Source organism: Cajanus cajan, chromosome 6 (assembly GCF_000230855.2).
Source record: "Cajanus cajan strain Asha chromosome 6, NIPB_CcT2T_4, whole genome shotgun sequence".
NCBI classification, from domain to species: Eukaryota; Viridiplantae; Streptophyta; class Magnoliopsida; order Fabales; family Fabaceae; genus Cajanus; species Cajanus cajan.
The window spans coordinates 24,753,431-24,769,183 of NC_138522.1; the positions used below are offsets into that span (position 1 = coordinate 24,753,431).

General features: G+C 37.9%; 2 protein-coding genes across 22 annotated transcripts in view; both read left to right on the forward strand.

Moving 5' to 3' along the window:
* Nucleotides 1–1,759: 1,759 nt before the first annotated feature.
* On the forward strand, nt 1,760–3,392 carry LOC109814940 (DEAD-box ATP-dependent RNA helicase 3, chloroplastic). The gene is made up of 5 exons (XM_083076130.1): nt 1,760–1,789; nt 1,949–2,290; nt 2,376–2,509; nt 2,848–3,079; nt 3,157–3,392. The coding sequence occupies exons 1-5, from the start codon at nt 1,760–1,762 to the stop codon at nt 3,244–3,246; spliced, it is 828 nt and encodes a 275-aa protein (XP_082932256.1). The 3' UTR covers nt 3,247–3,392.
* Nucleotides 3,393–3,490: 98 nt separating this feature from the next.
* The window catches only part of LOC145959009 (uncharacterized), a 39,932-nt gene continuing 27,669 nt past the window's right edge, over nt 3,491–15,753 (forward strand). For 8 of the 21 annotated variants that reach the window (XM_083076890.1, XM_083076887.1, XM_083076888.1 and 5 more), the window contains exons 1-3: nt 3,504–3,632; nt 5,610–5,825; nt 6,016–6,139. In XM_083076890.1, the coding sequence (XP_082933016.1) occupies nt 3,531–3,632; nt 5,610–5,825; nt 6,016–6,139 (442 nt within the window). In that variant the 5' untranslated portion in view covers nt 3,504–3,530. Of the gene's footprint in view, nt 3,633–4,352; nt 4,429–5,036; nt 5,081–5,609; nt 5,826–6,015; nt 6,140–6,869; nt 14,810–15,753 lie in introns of those variants that run through there. The other 13 variants (XR_014434618.1, XR_014434621.1, XR_014434617.1 and 10 more) reach the window with 8 other exon arrangements.

Consider the following 15,753-nt stretch of genomic DNA (forward strand, 5'->3'; position numbering starts at 1 on the left):
GCCTTTTAATAAAATTGCTCGTTTGACGAGGTCTGAGTTTGAGAATAAGTCATTCTATCAATCCATATTTTTAAACAAACAAAAGAGTCCAACCATCCCTCGCGAGTGCCGAAAAGCCCGTTTCGGGCCGGTGGCGACAGGGTGCCCAGTGATCTCATCTATATCAACATGTATCCTCTGTCCATTGAGGCGTTTGGCTGCAACATTTTTCATTCTAGTGGGACCTCTAACTTTCTTCTTGGTTGTAGATTGTGTAGAGGATGTAGACTGTGTAAAGCCTGAAGTAGAGTCTTGAGGTTCATCCATATTTACCTATTAACACAAAAATAAATTGTAAGTCATTAGTATAAATTGAATTGATAACATGTAGTATAAAAATAGAAGTTAATAAAAATACAAAATTATAATAACCTATTTCAGAAATATCATGAAGTTGGAATGTTTTCCCATATTCCTTCCTGATGATCATCACGAGTGACATGTATATCGTCCACATCATCATTTTCATTAAAAGTTGGCAGACATGTTGAGAAGGAAGGAGTATCCATAATATCAATTGAATCCCCAAATTCGTCACCGATATTGTTACTCCTACCTTGCAAAACAACTGACCACCTATTATTAGATGGATCAGTGACATAAAATACTTGTTTTACTTGAATAGCCATGATGAAAGGCTCTTCTTTATGACCAACTTTATTAAGGTCCACCAAGGTAAATCCAAATTCATCAATTTTGACACCACTATTACTATCAACCCATTTGCATTTAAATACAGGTACTCGGAATGGACTGTAATCGACCTCCCATATGTCTTCAATAACTCCGAAATAGCACATGGACACTTTGATAGGGTTCTTATCATTTTTGGTTGAGAAATGCATAGATTGAGCAACTATCATAATCCCACTATTTTGCATGGTACTTTTGTCATCTTGTGCCTTTGTATAAAATGAGTAATTGTTAATGTCATATCCACAAAAAGTAAACACATCAAAGTTAGGTCCTTGAGCTAGGCGTTGTAAAGTTTCAGAAACATTTAAATCTGTCCCAACATTCTTTTTGAACCACTCGGTGAAAGTCTTGTTATGCTCATTCAACACTCATTTTTCAGGCATTCGAGGGTTGTTTGCCTTCACTAAGTCTTTATGGGCATTTAAATAAGGAAGAACCTCATCGGTGTTGTTCAATATATACAAACGTGCTTGAAGCACTTCTTCTCGTGGCATGCTTTTCAATTTTGTGCCTATCGTACCCTTCCCAGCAATTCGTTCCTCATGACAAGTCTTAGGAATGCCTATTGATTCAGCTTGGGACATGTATTCAGAACAAAACTCAATTGCTTCCTCTGCAATATACCTTTCTATAATGGATGCTTCTGGACGATGTTGGTTCTTCACATACCCCTTTAATATCTTCATGTATCGCTCAATTGGGTACATCCATCTCAAAAAGACAGGACCACACAACCTAACCTCTCTGACCAAGTGGATGATTACACTACTAGAAAAGGATTCATCAACATCGCCAATTTTACATCGGTTTTAGTATAACTGATGTAAAAATAAATTGTGGTGGTATTTTACATCGGTTTTAAAAGAAAACGATGTAATATTAAGTATTTACATCGGTTTGTTGGAGGACCGATGTAGTACTGAAAGCACGGTGGCAATGTCGTAAATAAGAAAAAAACATAAATATATCTACATCAGTTCACTTTAAGACCGATGTAGAACTGAATAGCTTTCCTCGATTGCATATGCCACCACCAAAGAAAGCCCTCGCGCTCGTCACATCTAAAGAACGCCTTCGTCGTCTCTGAACCCTTTGCTTCCCATCGTTCTCCAAAGCCCTTTTGTTTTTTTGATTTTGATTCTGCGAGAAAACCCACAACCAGATGACGAAGAGGACGGCGCAGACGAACAAATTGAGGAGGAGGAGGACCTAGATCTGCTTCTTCCAGACGTGTTTGGGGCTTGTGGTGGTGGTGGAGGGGCTTGAGGGAAATGACGTCGTCAGAGCCCACCGCCACTCCACCTTCAAAACGGGCCTCAGGCCCACCCCCACCTTCGTCCCTTCTGTCGTCGCCACGCCCAATTCCTCCCTCCTTAGTGAAGAAGCCTTCAAAGGACTAAGCCAAGGCTTCGACCCAAACGACCACGACTTCGACCAAAATTCCCATTCCGAAACTGCCAAGCCCGACAAACTCGACATTTCCAAGCTCCACTTGCCCACGCACCTTGTCAAAACCCTCCGCACCCGAGGGATTACGCACCTTTTCCCTATTCAGGTTCCTTTTCTTTTTTTTTCTTACTTGTTAGGGTTACATTACGCTACCGATGTTTACCTTCATTTCCTTCTTTATGCATCATTAGAGAGCTGTGTTAGTACCTGCACTTGAAGGCAGAGATATCATTGCTCGAGCCAAGACCAGCACCGGTAAAACATTGGCGTTCGGGATTCCAATTATTAAAGGCCTCACTGAAGATGAACTTGCACCTTCTCACAGGTAATCAATCATCCTTCATGTTCTGCACTTTGCTTTATGTATATATAACACCAATTGATTTTTAAGTGTTTCGATTTTTTATTCTAAAACCAAGTTAGCAGTAAAATAATTATTTATCCAACTCGAAAAACTATTTAGAATTGTTTCAACTCAAAGTTAAATCAATTTTGGACTTGAAAAATTAGTTTCTCAACGTGAAACCTTACAACATGTGGACGTTTACTTAAAATTTCACTAGCTGGTAATTTTAACATGATTTTAGATCATCCAACATGAATCCGGACATACACATGATTACATATCATGCTGATGGTCATGCATTTGATTCTTTGTTGCAGGCGGTCTAGTAAGCTTCCGAGAGCTTTGGTGCTTGCGCCTACAAGGGAGTTGGCCAAGCAAGTGGAGAAGGAGATAAAGGAATCTGCGCCTTATCTCAACACTGTTTGTGTCTACGAGGGTGTTTCTTATGTTACCCAGCAGAGTGCACTTTCACGTGGTGTGGACGTGGTGGTTGGGACTCCAGGGAGAATAATTGACTTGATAAATGGGAACAGTCTTAAGCTAGATGAAGTTATCACTTAATTTTTTCACTTTCTTTTGTGATTTAAAGTTCAAATTCAGAAGCTTATCTTTTCTTTCACGAGCAGGTAGCCAAGGAAACAACTACCACGAATGTTGTTGGGGAAAATTTAGGAAACTGTTCGGAGGATTTACTTGCGGCTAGAGATCTTGATTAAGCCTGTTTTGTTTCTTCACTCAACAAATAGATTGAACTAATATTAAGATTTAGAGATTTAGTACACTCCATTTATATTTATGCAGAATATATTCTTTCAAACAGTTTGTGGATGAATTGTGAGGCTGTGGATGGAGATGGAGGTGGGTCATTGTCTTATCATAAGCAAAGAAGAGGTGGGGAGTTAGTTAATTGGGTGAGGGAAAGAAAGAAAAACACTTCAAATTTCTGTCCCATACCATTTTCATTGGACTAAAGTCCACACACACTGTGGAAAGAATCATCATGGCAAGGGTGGTTGCACTCCAACAGAACCAACTTTCTTTCTCTCCCTTAGCTTCCTCTCTTTCCGACTTCAGTGGAACCAGACTTCAAACTCAACTTCAGGTCCTCATCTCTAACACTTTTTCTCCCTCCTCTTTTATGTAACACTAACATCACTATCATTTCATACAATACCCGTCTCTATTTTAATTCCAAATTCAATGCTACCACGTGTATTTGTACTTTGTATGTGTGCATTTAGTAGCAGATTCTGAACAACATTGTGTATTCATGTATTACTAATCTGGAACAGTAAGCTGCCTAATCTGTCTTTGATGTATTTTAGAAGTCTAATCACCTATAAAAGAAAATTATCGCTGTTCAATTCTTTAATGAATTGCATAGTCGACTGAATTTAAGAAGGAATTTTACACTTGCAAAAAACTCCTCACACAATTCTTGAAATCTAGTTCGTTGTATTTAACGATTCAATATAGAAAATCATTTGTGACAGGTATATAGAGTTCTCCAATTCTTAGCAGTAGTTGACTCATTAAAATAAATCTGAAATCTAGATGAAACTATCTATTGTTCTATTCTGGCATGCCCTTCATTTTCTTTGATATGTAGATGGAATATGCCCTTCATTTTTCAATTATTAATGGATTTAGAGTTAATGCCTTAATGTTGTAGTATCTTATTCAGATTTCAAACATATTGCAAGTCTATACAGTGTGGGTTATTTTGTTGGTAAGATGATTTTAAAAGAAATAAAGCTTGCACTTGCCATTTTTTTGTCCACTTTAGAAAATTCTGATGTGTATTTATTTTAAACGGGTCAAGCATGGTGAATTGCTTTTTGGGCGTAATAAGCTTTTGTCTCTTATGGTCGGCAAGAGTCAAATGTCACGAACCGGAGGTATCACATTGTTCATATTCCTTGATACAATAAAACGTATTTGTTGTGTTTGTTTAGTATACCTTTGTGTGTGTGTAAAATATACTAAACTGTATATTTTCTCTGATCATGAGTAATATCATCAGATGGGCTTTTGACCATTAATTATAAATGTCTTTAATTTTACTTATTTTATTTTTGACCATTTATATTTAACTTGTGTTTATAATCTTTAAAATATATGTCATCCCACCATGTGTTATCCACTATAATGATTTTGGGGATGGCTGCTCTGCACTGCAACATAATGGTTTTTATTTAACTTGTATAATGGTTTTTATTTAACTTGTATAATGGCTGCTCTGCACTGCAACATAATGGTTTTTATTTTCATTAACCACCTCTGTGAAACATAAAAGTCAGTGTGGTTTACTGATTATGTTTTGGGTGGAAGTTGAATTTCCTGTGATGACTGGGAAATATGCATGGATTAAAATTGTATATATAATATATTTAATTGAAGATATGTCATGTGTTTCAACTCTGCTACAGTTTTGGCATTCCTTCATTTCTAAAATGGTTGTGTGCCAAATGTGTTGTTCCCTTTATTTGTTTGGCTCTTTGCATAGGGTTCTGATAAAGTTCTGTCAGTGGCTCAAGGCTAGGCTAGCAGGTGCGTTGTGACCTTTGTTTTTTATATTGTTAAGTTTATTTACTACTGCAATTACTAATATAATTATTTACTGATGTTTATTGTCATGTCAACTCTTGGATTGAATATGACAGTGTCAACACTTCTGTATGTTCAGGACCTTGCTCAAAATTTTGTTGTGTAGTTTGGAAATGAAGGAATGAGAATCAGACTTGTTAAATTAGCGCACTGAATACTCATAAAAGTTTATGTTCTGTTCTCAGTTTTAACAAATTCATGACTAGTTCCTTAGACCTTTTTGGTTGTCCTGTATGTGAACCAAAGTATGACAATAGAGGATTCTTTTAAAACACTTTGTGTTGGAAAGAGTTGGACCTGAAATTCAAAATGTTTCGACCTAAGTGTGTTTTTGTTTTATAGTGGAACCTTAATATGAAAATACTACTTCATTCTATAGATCCTCACATAGTTGTTTGTCATGGTTTTCTACTTGCCTAATTGAATTCAAATGCTCATATTTTGCCTCACTCTGCTGCTTTTGATCTTGTAGGTTCATAGAGAATTCCGTAAACCTCTCATTGTAATGTCCCCCAAGAAACTGCTTTGTAGCAAGGCTTGCAGATCAAATTTATCTGAGTTTGATGATGTCCAAGGCCACCCAGGTTTTGACAAACAGGGAACCAGATTTAAGCGCCTCATAAAAGACCAAAATCTCTACTCAGATGTTGAGGAGGGTATTAGACGTTTAGTACTTTGCTCTGGAAAGGTATGTGGTTCTCATTATAAACCAGCTATCTTCATGTTATTATTAACCAGTTTTCATGTTGTTACATCTGGTGGATTTTATTATTCCGTATATATGAATTTAAGTGGTTCTTCAATTACATCAGACTAGTATATATCCATTGTTTTCTAAATTGCTGTATATGAATATAAAATTCAACTACCACTTGCAGATTTACTATGAACTTGATGATCAACGAAGAAAGGTTGATGCAAAGGACGTTGCAATATGTAGAGTGGAACAACTTTGTCCTTTCCCTTACGACCTTGTCCAACGAGAGCTTAAACGATATCCAAGTATGTACTTTGGAAACAAATTCTGATTTCTTCTATGTTTTTCTTGTTGAAGGTGTGAATGGGGTATAATTTATCTTTTTTTCCTAGCATCTAATTCTCGTTTGTCCTTCTGTTATAGGCAGTATTTAAATTTTCTACTTTTATCTTTGCATCTGTTACCCAAGAGTTCTCCCCATAGGGATATAATTTCACTTTTTTCTGTTAAACAGGACTAACTATTTTGCAATAGCAGTATATCTTCCCCCCCCCACCCTCACATGGATCCATCTTAGCTAGATAGGAAAAATTAGATCTGGTTAAATTCTGATTGATCCATGTTACCCAATTGTTTAATGCATTGAGATGTGGGGAGAATAATGCAACATGAAATTTTATAAAATATGACATATTTTACATCAGTTATGTCAATAACCGATGTAGAAATGATACTTTTTACATCGGTTTTGGAAACCGATCTAAAATGTCTTGCACTTTTTACATCGCTTGAATCTACATCGTTTTCAAAACCGATGTAAAATGCCTAAAACAACCGATGTAAAATGTGCCTTTTGTAGTAGTGTTAAGTGAACCATAATGTCAAAAAATGAAGGAGGAAAATACATCTCTAATTGACACAATATTAGAACAGCTTCATTTTCCAACTCATCTAACTTATGTGGATCAATTACTTTGCTGCATATGCCATTGAAAAACAAGCAAAGCCTAGTTATGACTTGTCTCACATTTTTAGGTAAAACGTCACGTATCGCGACAGGAAGAAGTTGTTGCATTAGTACATGACAATCATGAGACTTCAAGCCAACTAATTTCAAATCTTTCATTGATACTAGACTTTTTACATTAGAAGAGTAACCATGCGGCACTTTAACACCATGTAAGCACTCATAAAAACTTGTTTTCTCCTTTTTTGACAATGTGTGACATGCTGGGGGAAAATATGTTCGCTTACCCTTAGGTTGTGGATACAATTGTTGTCGTATTCCCATTAGTTGCAAATCTAGACGAGAGTTGAGTCCATCTTTTGTCTTGCCTTGAATATTGAGAAGTGTGCCAATTACACTATCACATACATTTTTCTCAACATGCATGACATCAATGCAATGTCTAACATCAAGAACTTTCCAGTATGGAAGATCAAATAATATCAACCTCTTCTTCCATATGCTTCTTTCTTTGGGTTGTTTTCCCTTCTTTCCAAGTGTCATATTTAAATTCTTCACCCATTCATAAACTTGCTCACCAGTTAATGCAGTAGGAGCACTATCATATTCTTGAAATCCATTAAAAGCTTTTTTTAACCTTCGATATGGATGATTAGGTTTAAGAAATCTTCGATGGCCAATGTAAACTGTCTTCTTCCAATTAAGTAGTTGATGGTAACAAGTGTCCTCTTCACATATAGGGCAAGCTTTATGCCCCTTAACACTATAGCCGCACAAGTTTCCATATGTTGGAAAGTCATTGATTGTGCAGAACAACATGACACGCAACCTGAACAATTCACCTGAATACCCGTCAAACACATCAATTCCCTCTTCCCACAACATCTTTAAGTCTTCCACCAATGGACTTAAATAAACATCAATGTCATTTCCTGGTTGCCTTGGACTAGAAATCATCATAGATAACATTAAATATTTGCGTTTCATGCACAACCACGGAGGTAAATTGTAAATTGTCAATAAAACAGGCCATGAACTATGCTTAGTACTTAAGTTACCAAACGGATTCATTCCATCCGTAGCTAGTCCAAGCCTCACATTTCTTGGCTCCTTGCCAAAATTTGGAAACATAGAATCAATTTTTTTCCATTGCAAAAAATCTATTGGATGCCTAAGACTTCCATCACACTTCCTTTCATCTTCATGCCATCTCATTAGCTTTGCGTCATCCGCATTAGCAAACAAACATTTTAATCTCGGAACAATTGGCAAATACCATAAAACCTTCGCTAGAGGACCCTTAGTGCTCACATCATAATCAGAATCATCTTGTTTCTTTTTATATCATGACAACCCACATCTTGGACATTGATGCAACCCTTCAAACTCACCATGATATAACATACAGTCATTTGGGCACGCATGTATCTTCTTATACTCCAAACCCATAGGACACAACACCTTTTTTGCCTCGTAGTTACGATTAGGCAATGTGTTACCCTCTGGAAGCATTTCTTTCAGTAGCTCTAACAATTCTGTGAAGCTTTTATCACTCCATCCATTTCTTGCCTTCAAATTGAACAATCTTAATATCGCTGAAAGTCTTGTGAATTTTTTACAGTTTGGATACAACGGCTTCTCCAAATCATTGCACATAGTTTCATACATATGTGCACGCTTGAATGCTTCTGGACCCATATCACGAAGCATCTCCTCTGACTGATCATCCATATCTATCTCTTGTGTAAATGTTTGAGTTCGAGTTTCGACTGATACACTTGGAATGTCAACATTTTCACCATGCCATATCCAACGTGTATAACTCTTAAGAAATCCATCACACAAAAGATGTTCTCTTATAACATCAAGTTGTAGGCGAGTCGCATTACAACAATTAACACAAGGACAAAAAAACCTTCCATTCATATCATCATTAACATTTCGTATTACATATTCAATAAAATATTCTACTCCAGTCTCATACTCATCACTTATACGTGATGCATGTATCCAACTTCGATTCAATAACCAACTTTTATCCATAACTTCTGTTCTTCATAAAAAAAAATAAACATAGACCATGAATGTTAATCTCACTATTTTAATCATTTGTATTAAATTTTAAATGGGAAACTAAGGCTCACTCAATATGTGAATAAATATAACATCATCATAATAATTTATAAAAATCAAATAAAGCAACTAATTTTTATAAACACTAAATTACTAGGTAGACATTAATTATATCACAAATTATTAATAAAATACAAATATATAACACATACATACAAAGGGTCTAATTTTCTAAGTTGGGTACCTAAACTGGAACAGCCTGTTCCGGAATTCAAAAAATGCCTAAATGAACGGCCCCAGAACGGCCCGTACTGCAAGCAGAACGGCCCGTACTGCAAGAGCAGAACGACCCGTACCGCTTGCAGAACAGCCCGTTCTGCAAGCAGAACGCCCCGTACTGCTTGCAGAACGGCCCGCTCTACAACCAGAACGGGTTATTCTGGGGCCGTTCCACACACAAATTTCGCCAAAAAACAACAAAACAAGAGACAATAGAAGACAATGTTACCTTGATCTTGTATTATTCTGAAAAACTGAGAAGCTGCACACTTTAGATGAGAGTCCGAGAGAGTAAAGAGAGGAGTATAAGAACTTATTGAAGGCAAAGAGTAGAGAATATGGAGCTAGGGGGAGAATGAGAGAATATAGAAGTTTAACTCTGCGATAATACTTTTAAAATCGGTTATAACGTAACCGATTTTAAAAGTAATGCCATTATTTACGAAATTGCCATCGCATCACTTTTAAAATCGGTTACCTTATAACCGATTTTAAAAGTCATTTTTGTACTAGTGGTAGTCTTGTAGACTACTCTATTATAAGCAAACTCTATGTGGGGGAGGCATTCATCCCAAGTTTTCTTGTTCCCTTTTAAAATGACCCTCAACAATGTGGATAAGGACCTATTCACTACTTCGATTTTCCCATCAGTTTGTGGGTGGCAAGTAGTGGAATAGACAAGCTTTATTCCTAGTTTTTCCCATCGGACACAATAGTCTTGGGTAACCCATGCAAACGGACCACCTCTTTGAAGAAAAGTTTTTAGCAATATAACTAGCATCATCTACTTGGTGGCATGGTATAAAATGAGCCATTTTGCTAAAACGATCCACAACCACAAAGATAGAATCAAACTTCCTTTGGGCCCTTGGGAAACCAAGCAAAAAATCCATACTAATGTCAACCCAAGGGGAGCTAGCTATAGGAAGAGGGGTGTAGAGTCTATGAGGCATTACTCTTGATTTTGCTTGAAGGCAAGTGATACACTTGGTGATGGAAAACTTGTTGGAGACCCGGATTGATGTTGAGTTTCCTTCAAGCTCCTCCCTAGATCTTGAACTCCTTGATTCTTCCTATGCTTGGTTAAGGCTTCCTATGGAGGAGGAAGCCTTAAGACCACCACGGTTGGTGGAGGAACACTCCCAAGAGGCGCCACTCCTTGTTGAAGAGATAAGCCCCTTCAATTCTCACCACACTCTTCTATGAAGGGATAAGAGAATTGGATGAACTCAAAGAGGTTTAGGGACTTTTGGAAGAGAGAAATCTGAACTCTATTCAGAATATACAATCTCAATTACATCAAAAGTGTTTTACAATGAAGTAAAAACGAAAATATAGGAGTAGGAAGCTTAGAGAGCAAGCTAGTCTTAACCATGGTTCACTAGGAACCATGGTTGGGTCTAGCTAAACCTTCCAAGGTCAAGAGGCTTAGAGAGCAAGCTTCTCTCTTAGCTTGCTTGGTAAGCTTACTAAGGAGAAGCTTGTGCTTCAAGCTTCCAAGCTTGAGAAGCACCAAGCTATTTGGCCAAGTGTGAACACAAGTGTGAACACAAGTGTGAACACATCTAGGTGGGCGGCTCTTTGGAATTATTTTACTCCAATCACGTTTTAAAATTGTTAATTTGGTTTAGTTAGGTTCATCCAATGTGAATGGAACCTAGCTAAATCAAATCTATGAAAAATTAGGAGTAAAATGAGTCCAATATGTAAATTTTAGCCTAGGACCACCTTTGGCTAAATTGCTAGGAGCACACTCTAGCTTACTAAGGACACTCTCTATTTTGCTATTGCCACTCCTACTAGAAAAACTAAAAAGGAATGTATTTCTAGGTTAGGTTAAATGGAGTCAAAGTGTCCAAGTAACCTACCCTAGAATCCATGTACAAAAGCTACTAGAAAAGAAAACAAAGTGCCTTACAAATACAAAGGCAAAAATGCACCTATACAAGTATCTACTATATACAAGGTACAAAAAGACAACTATACAAGTATATACAATGGAAACTTAAGGGACTAATAAGAGGAACCATAATCAATGCTCATGATGAGCAAAGGTCTAAGAAGCACCTCCTCTTTAGAAGCCTCCTCTAGCTTCCTAACCATGGACCTAGTTAAAGGCCCAATGGTCTTCAAGTGTGAGCATCCTTGGATCACCCTTCACCCTTCTTGGTCTTACCTCTTCCAAAGGGATCATTAGGGATTAGATTTCCATCACTTGGAGAAATCCCTTTGAACGTCTACTCTCATGTGTTGCCAATAAAATTTAGATTTCAAAAGGCTTAGGGTTTTATCAACCCCAAAATGGCCCATGAGACCTCCCTCATGACTTTCCTTAACCAAAAGCTTTCTAATGGATCCTTGGGGTATACAAAGTTTTCCCATTTTAAAAAGGTACCCCTCAAGAAGATAGAACCCATCAAAAGGCTTTTGTAGGCATTTGGTGAAGGTGGATTGGAAATCTTGATCATCCTCATACAACTCCTTTATATTGTCAAAACCAAGAATTTGAGACCCCAAGGAAAAGAGTAATGAGTGCCTTATAGATAAAGCATCCGCCACCACATTATTCTTTCCCTTCTTATATTTGATAATATAAGGGAATTGCTCAAGATATTCAACCCACTTGGCATGTCTTTTGTTTAACTTCCCTTGCCTTCTAATGTACTTAAGTGACTCATGATCGGTGTGTATGATGAATTCCCTAGTCACTAAGTAATGCTCCCAAACTTGGAGGGCTCTAATTAGGGCATAAAGCTCTTTGTCATAGGTGGGATAATTCAAGGTGGCCCCATGAAGTTTTTCACTAAAGTAAGCAATGGGGTGACCTTCTGGAAGTAACACGACACCTATGCCAAAATCGGATGCATCACATTCTAGCTCAAAGGTTTGAGCAAAGTTTGGAAGGGATAGAATGGGTGCATTGGTGAGCTTTTCCTTAAGATCACTGAAATCTTTTTCTTGGGCTTCACCCCAAATGAAAGGAAAATCCTTCTTAACAAGCTCATTAAGAGGGGATGCAAGTGTAGAGAAGACTTTCACAAATCTTCTATAGAAGCTTGATAAACCATGGAAGCTCGTCACATCTCCCACACATTTTGGGGTGGGCCAATCTTGGATGGCTTTCATTTTCTCGGGGTCAACTTGCACTCCCTCTTTGCCAACTATAAAGCCCAAAAAGTTTACATTCTCTTTACAAAAAGTGCATTTCTCCAAGTTGGCATAGAGGTGGTTGTCCCTATGAGTTATTAAGACTCCTCTTAGATGTCCAAGATGCTCATCTAAGGATTTGCTAAAAACTAGAATGTCATCAAAATAAACAACTACAAATTTCCCTATGCAATCCTTAAGTACATGATTCATTAGACGCATTAAGGGGGCATTGGTGAGACCAAAAGGCATCACTAACCATTCATACATACCAAACTTGGTTTTAAAAGAGGTTTTCCATTCATAACCCTCTTTGATTCTAATTTGGTGATAACCACTCTTAAGATCAATTTTGGAGAATATGATGTCCCCATGTAGCTCATCTAACATATCATCTAGCCTAGGGATGGGGTGCCTATATTTTATGGTGATGTTATTGATGGCTTTACGATCCGTGCACATCCTCCATTTGTCATCCTTCTTAGGCACCAAAAGATTGGGGACGACACAAGGGCTAAGGCTCTTTTGAACCCATCCCTTCTTCAACAAGTCCTCAACTTGAGTTTCTATCTCTTTGGTTTCTTGGGGATTAGTCCTATAGGCGGGCCTATTTGGTAGACTTGCTCCCGGAATGAGGTCTATTTGATGTTCTATTCCTCTTAAAGAGGGAAGTCCACTTGGAACCTCTTGGAGGAATAGATCATCAAATTATTTCAAAAGTATTTGGACCTCTTGAGGCAGAGACTCAAGTTCAAGACTAGTGGCAGTGAGTGTCTCTTTGAAACAAAGAAGGTATAAAGGTTGTTCAAGCAAAAGTGTTTTCTTAATATCATTTTTGAGAGATAAGTGACTCTTGTGAACAACTTCTTTAGAGGGGACACTTGCCACTAAACTTGATACCTCCTCTTCTCTTTCTTTAGTCCATGAAGGAGGAACTTTTTTTTTCCTTTTTTTGATTTTTGTTTTTGTTTTCTTTGTTTTTCCTCTTCTTCCCTCTTAGCTTTCATTTTGGTTTGATCCTCACTCACTTGAGAAGGTGATAGAGGACACAAAATGATTTTTCTTCCCAAGTGTTGGAAACTTATCTTATTAGTGAGGCCATCATGGATGGTTTTCTTATTAAATTGCCAAGGCCTCCCAAGCAAAACATGACTAGCCTCCAGTGGCACTATATCACACAAAACTTCATCCTTATATTTGCCAATGGAGATTGGTATGTTTTCTTGTTGGTTGACTACAATTCCTCCTTCCTCATTAATCCATTGCAATTTATAAGGTCTAGGATGGGGTATTATAGTGATGGCTAACTTCTCAACCAATCTAGTGCTACAACAATTGCAAATAGACTCATTATTTACAATGAGAGAAAAAGTATTTTCTAAAACCTTGCATCTTGTGTGAAATAAGTTCTCTCTTTGAGATTGGTCAATATCACTAGTTTGGTTGTTAAGAAGCCTCCTAACCATGAGTAAGACTCTACTACAAGGTAAGATTTCTTCTTCCAAATCTATGGCTTCATCCTCACTACTCGAAGTAGATGAAAAAGAAGTAGCTTTATCAAGGCTACTATAGTGGTCTTGGCCTCTTAAAATCATGGTTTTCTTTGTGGGACATTGAGAAGCAATATGTCCCCTTCCAAGACACTTAAAGCACTTGATGTCACTTGAATTATATTCTTTAGAAGGAGCTTTAAGAGAAGATTTTTCTTTCTCATGCTCTTTTTCTTTTTCTTTGAAATAAGGTTTGGAAGAGGATCCCTCCTTCTTGAAATTCTTGTAATAAGAGGGAGTGGAGTCTTTTCTAAAACTTTTCTTTTTGAGTTGATGCTCCACTCTTGAACAAATTTGAACAAGTTCATTTTAAATCTCTATAAGGCAAAAGTTTAACTTTGTCTCTTATTTCAAGATTGAGACCACTTTGAAATCTAGAAATGGTGGTTCTCTCTTCTTCCCTTATTCCAGCCCTCATCATGAGTAACTCCATTTGTTGCCTATATTCCTCCACACTAGATGACCCTTGTTTCAACCTTTGAAGCTTATCCATAATCTCACAGTCATAGTATGGGGGAATATGCCTCTTTCTTAAGGCACTACACCTCCTTGTCGCCACCGGCCCGAAACGGGCTTTCGGCATTCGCGAAGGATGGTTGGACTCTTTTATTTGTTTAAAAATATGGATTGCTAGAATGACTTATTCTCAAACTGAGACCTTGTCAAACCAGCAATTTTATTAAAAGGCTCACCAATTCATGTTAATCCCAAGTGGGACCCTCCATGGATTAGCGGTTTTCATAAAAAGGAAGGGTTCATGGAGTCGCCACCAATGTTTTACTCAAAACATTGGAAAAAGAAGTTTAAGGCAATCGATTCAAAAATCGACTTCGGCCATGACAACCAGAGTCGGGTAAGGGAGTCGGTTACGCGTGGGGAAGGTGTTAGCACCCCACAGCGCCCCTTTCGGGTTCCCTATGACAGATTATTTCTAAAAATAATAGTGCGAAATTACTAAATTACCCCTATTTATTCTAAACAATTATAACTTAACTATCTACATGATGACAGTTAAATATACACACAGAAAGCAGTAAAAGGAAGGACTTAAGAAGAAACCTTTGAAGCGTGCTTTTATATTCAAGTAAAACTGGGAAGCTTTTTGGCGTTCCCTCGCTCTACAAGCCCGCTCGCTCCCTCCTAGAAAATTTTAACTATGGAAATCCGGAGGATTTCCCTTCGACTCAGTTCGAGACTCAAGCAAAAAGCTCAGAACTCGAGAACTTTGTCGGATCAACTCTCTGAGTGATTTCTAGGCAGAGCACTGCTCAAAAAAACCCAGAATACTCAAGAAGAGGGTTAAAACTCAGTGTAAAAGTGTAGAATGACGTCCAAATGACGTCTTATTTATAGGGAACAGGCGCAATACGGGCCCTGAAGTCAATACGGCCCGTATTGAAGTTTTGAACTACAATACGGCCGTATTGAATTCAGTACGGCCGTATTGAAGTTCAAGAAACCTCAATACAGCCGTATTGAGTTCAGTGCGGCCGTATTGTAGTTCAAAATGTTCAATACGGCCGTACTGAACTTTTGGGAGGCCGTATTGGGCTTCATTCCCTCCACTTCCTTATTTTGAGCTATTACAAGACCTCTAGACCTACAGAGAATCCTCCTAGGGCCTTCCATGAGTCCTTCTGGCTGACTTTCCTTCAGTCCTCAAGAGTCTTCAAGCTTTATTTCCGACCCGGACAATTTTAGGGGTCTACAGCTGCCCCCCCTTTACTTAGTCGGACGGCCTTTTGGTGTACCGGCTGACAAGTAAAGGAGTTGACCCAATTGTCCGGGTGATGTGCCATCCTTCTGACTTGTAGTGTCTTCAGGTGGGAAAATTGTTGAGTAGCCTCTCCAGGTTGGTGCATACCTCCGCGCTTCTAGTCACTTTGGTAGCATGAGTCTTGCC

What these genes read in the sequence shown, in the direction of transcription:
- LOC109814940 (XM_083076130.1), top strand. Translation starts at nt 1,760, where the DNA reads ATGCCACCACCAAAGAAAGCCCTCGCGCTC. An exon ending in CGCACCTTTTCCCTATTCAG is followed by an intron (nt 2,291 to 2,375) that starts GTTCCTTTTCTT and finishes ATGCATCATTAG; the next exon opens with AGAGCTGTGTTAGTACCTGC. An exon ending in ACAGTCTTAAGCTAGATGAA is followed by an intron (nt 3,080 to 3,156) that starts GTTATCACTTAA and finishes TTTCACGAGCAG; the next exon opens with GTAGCCAAGGAAACAACTAC.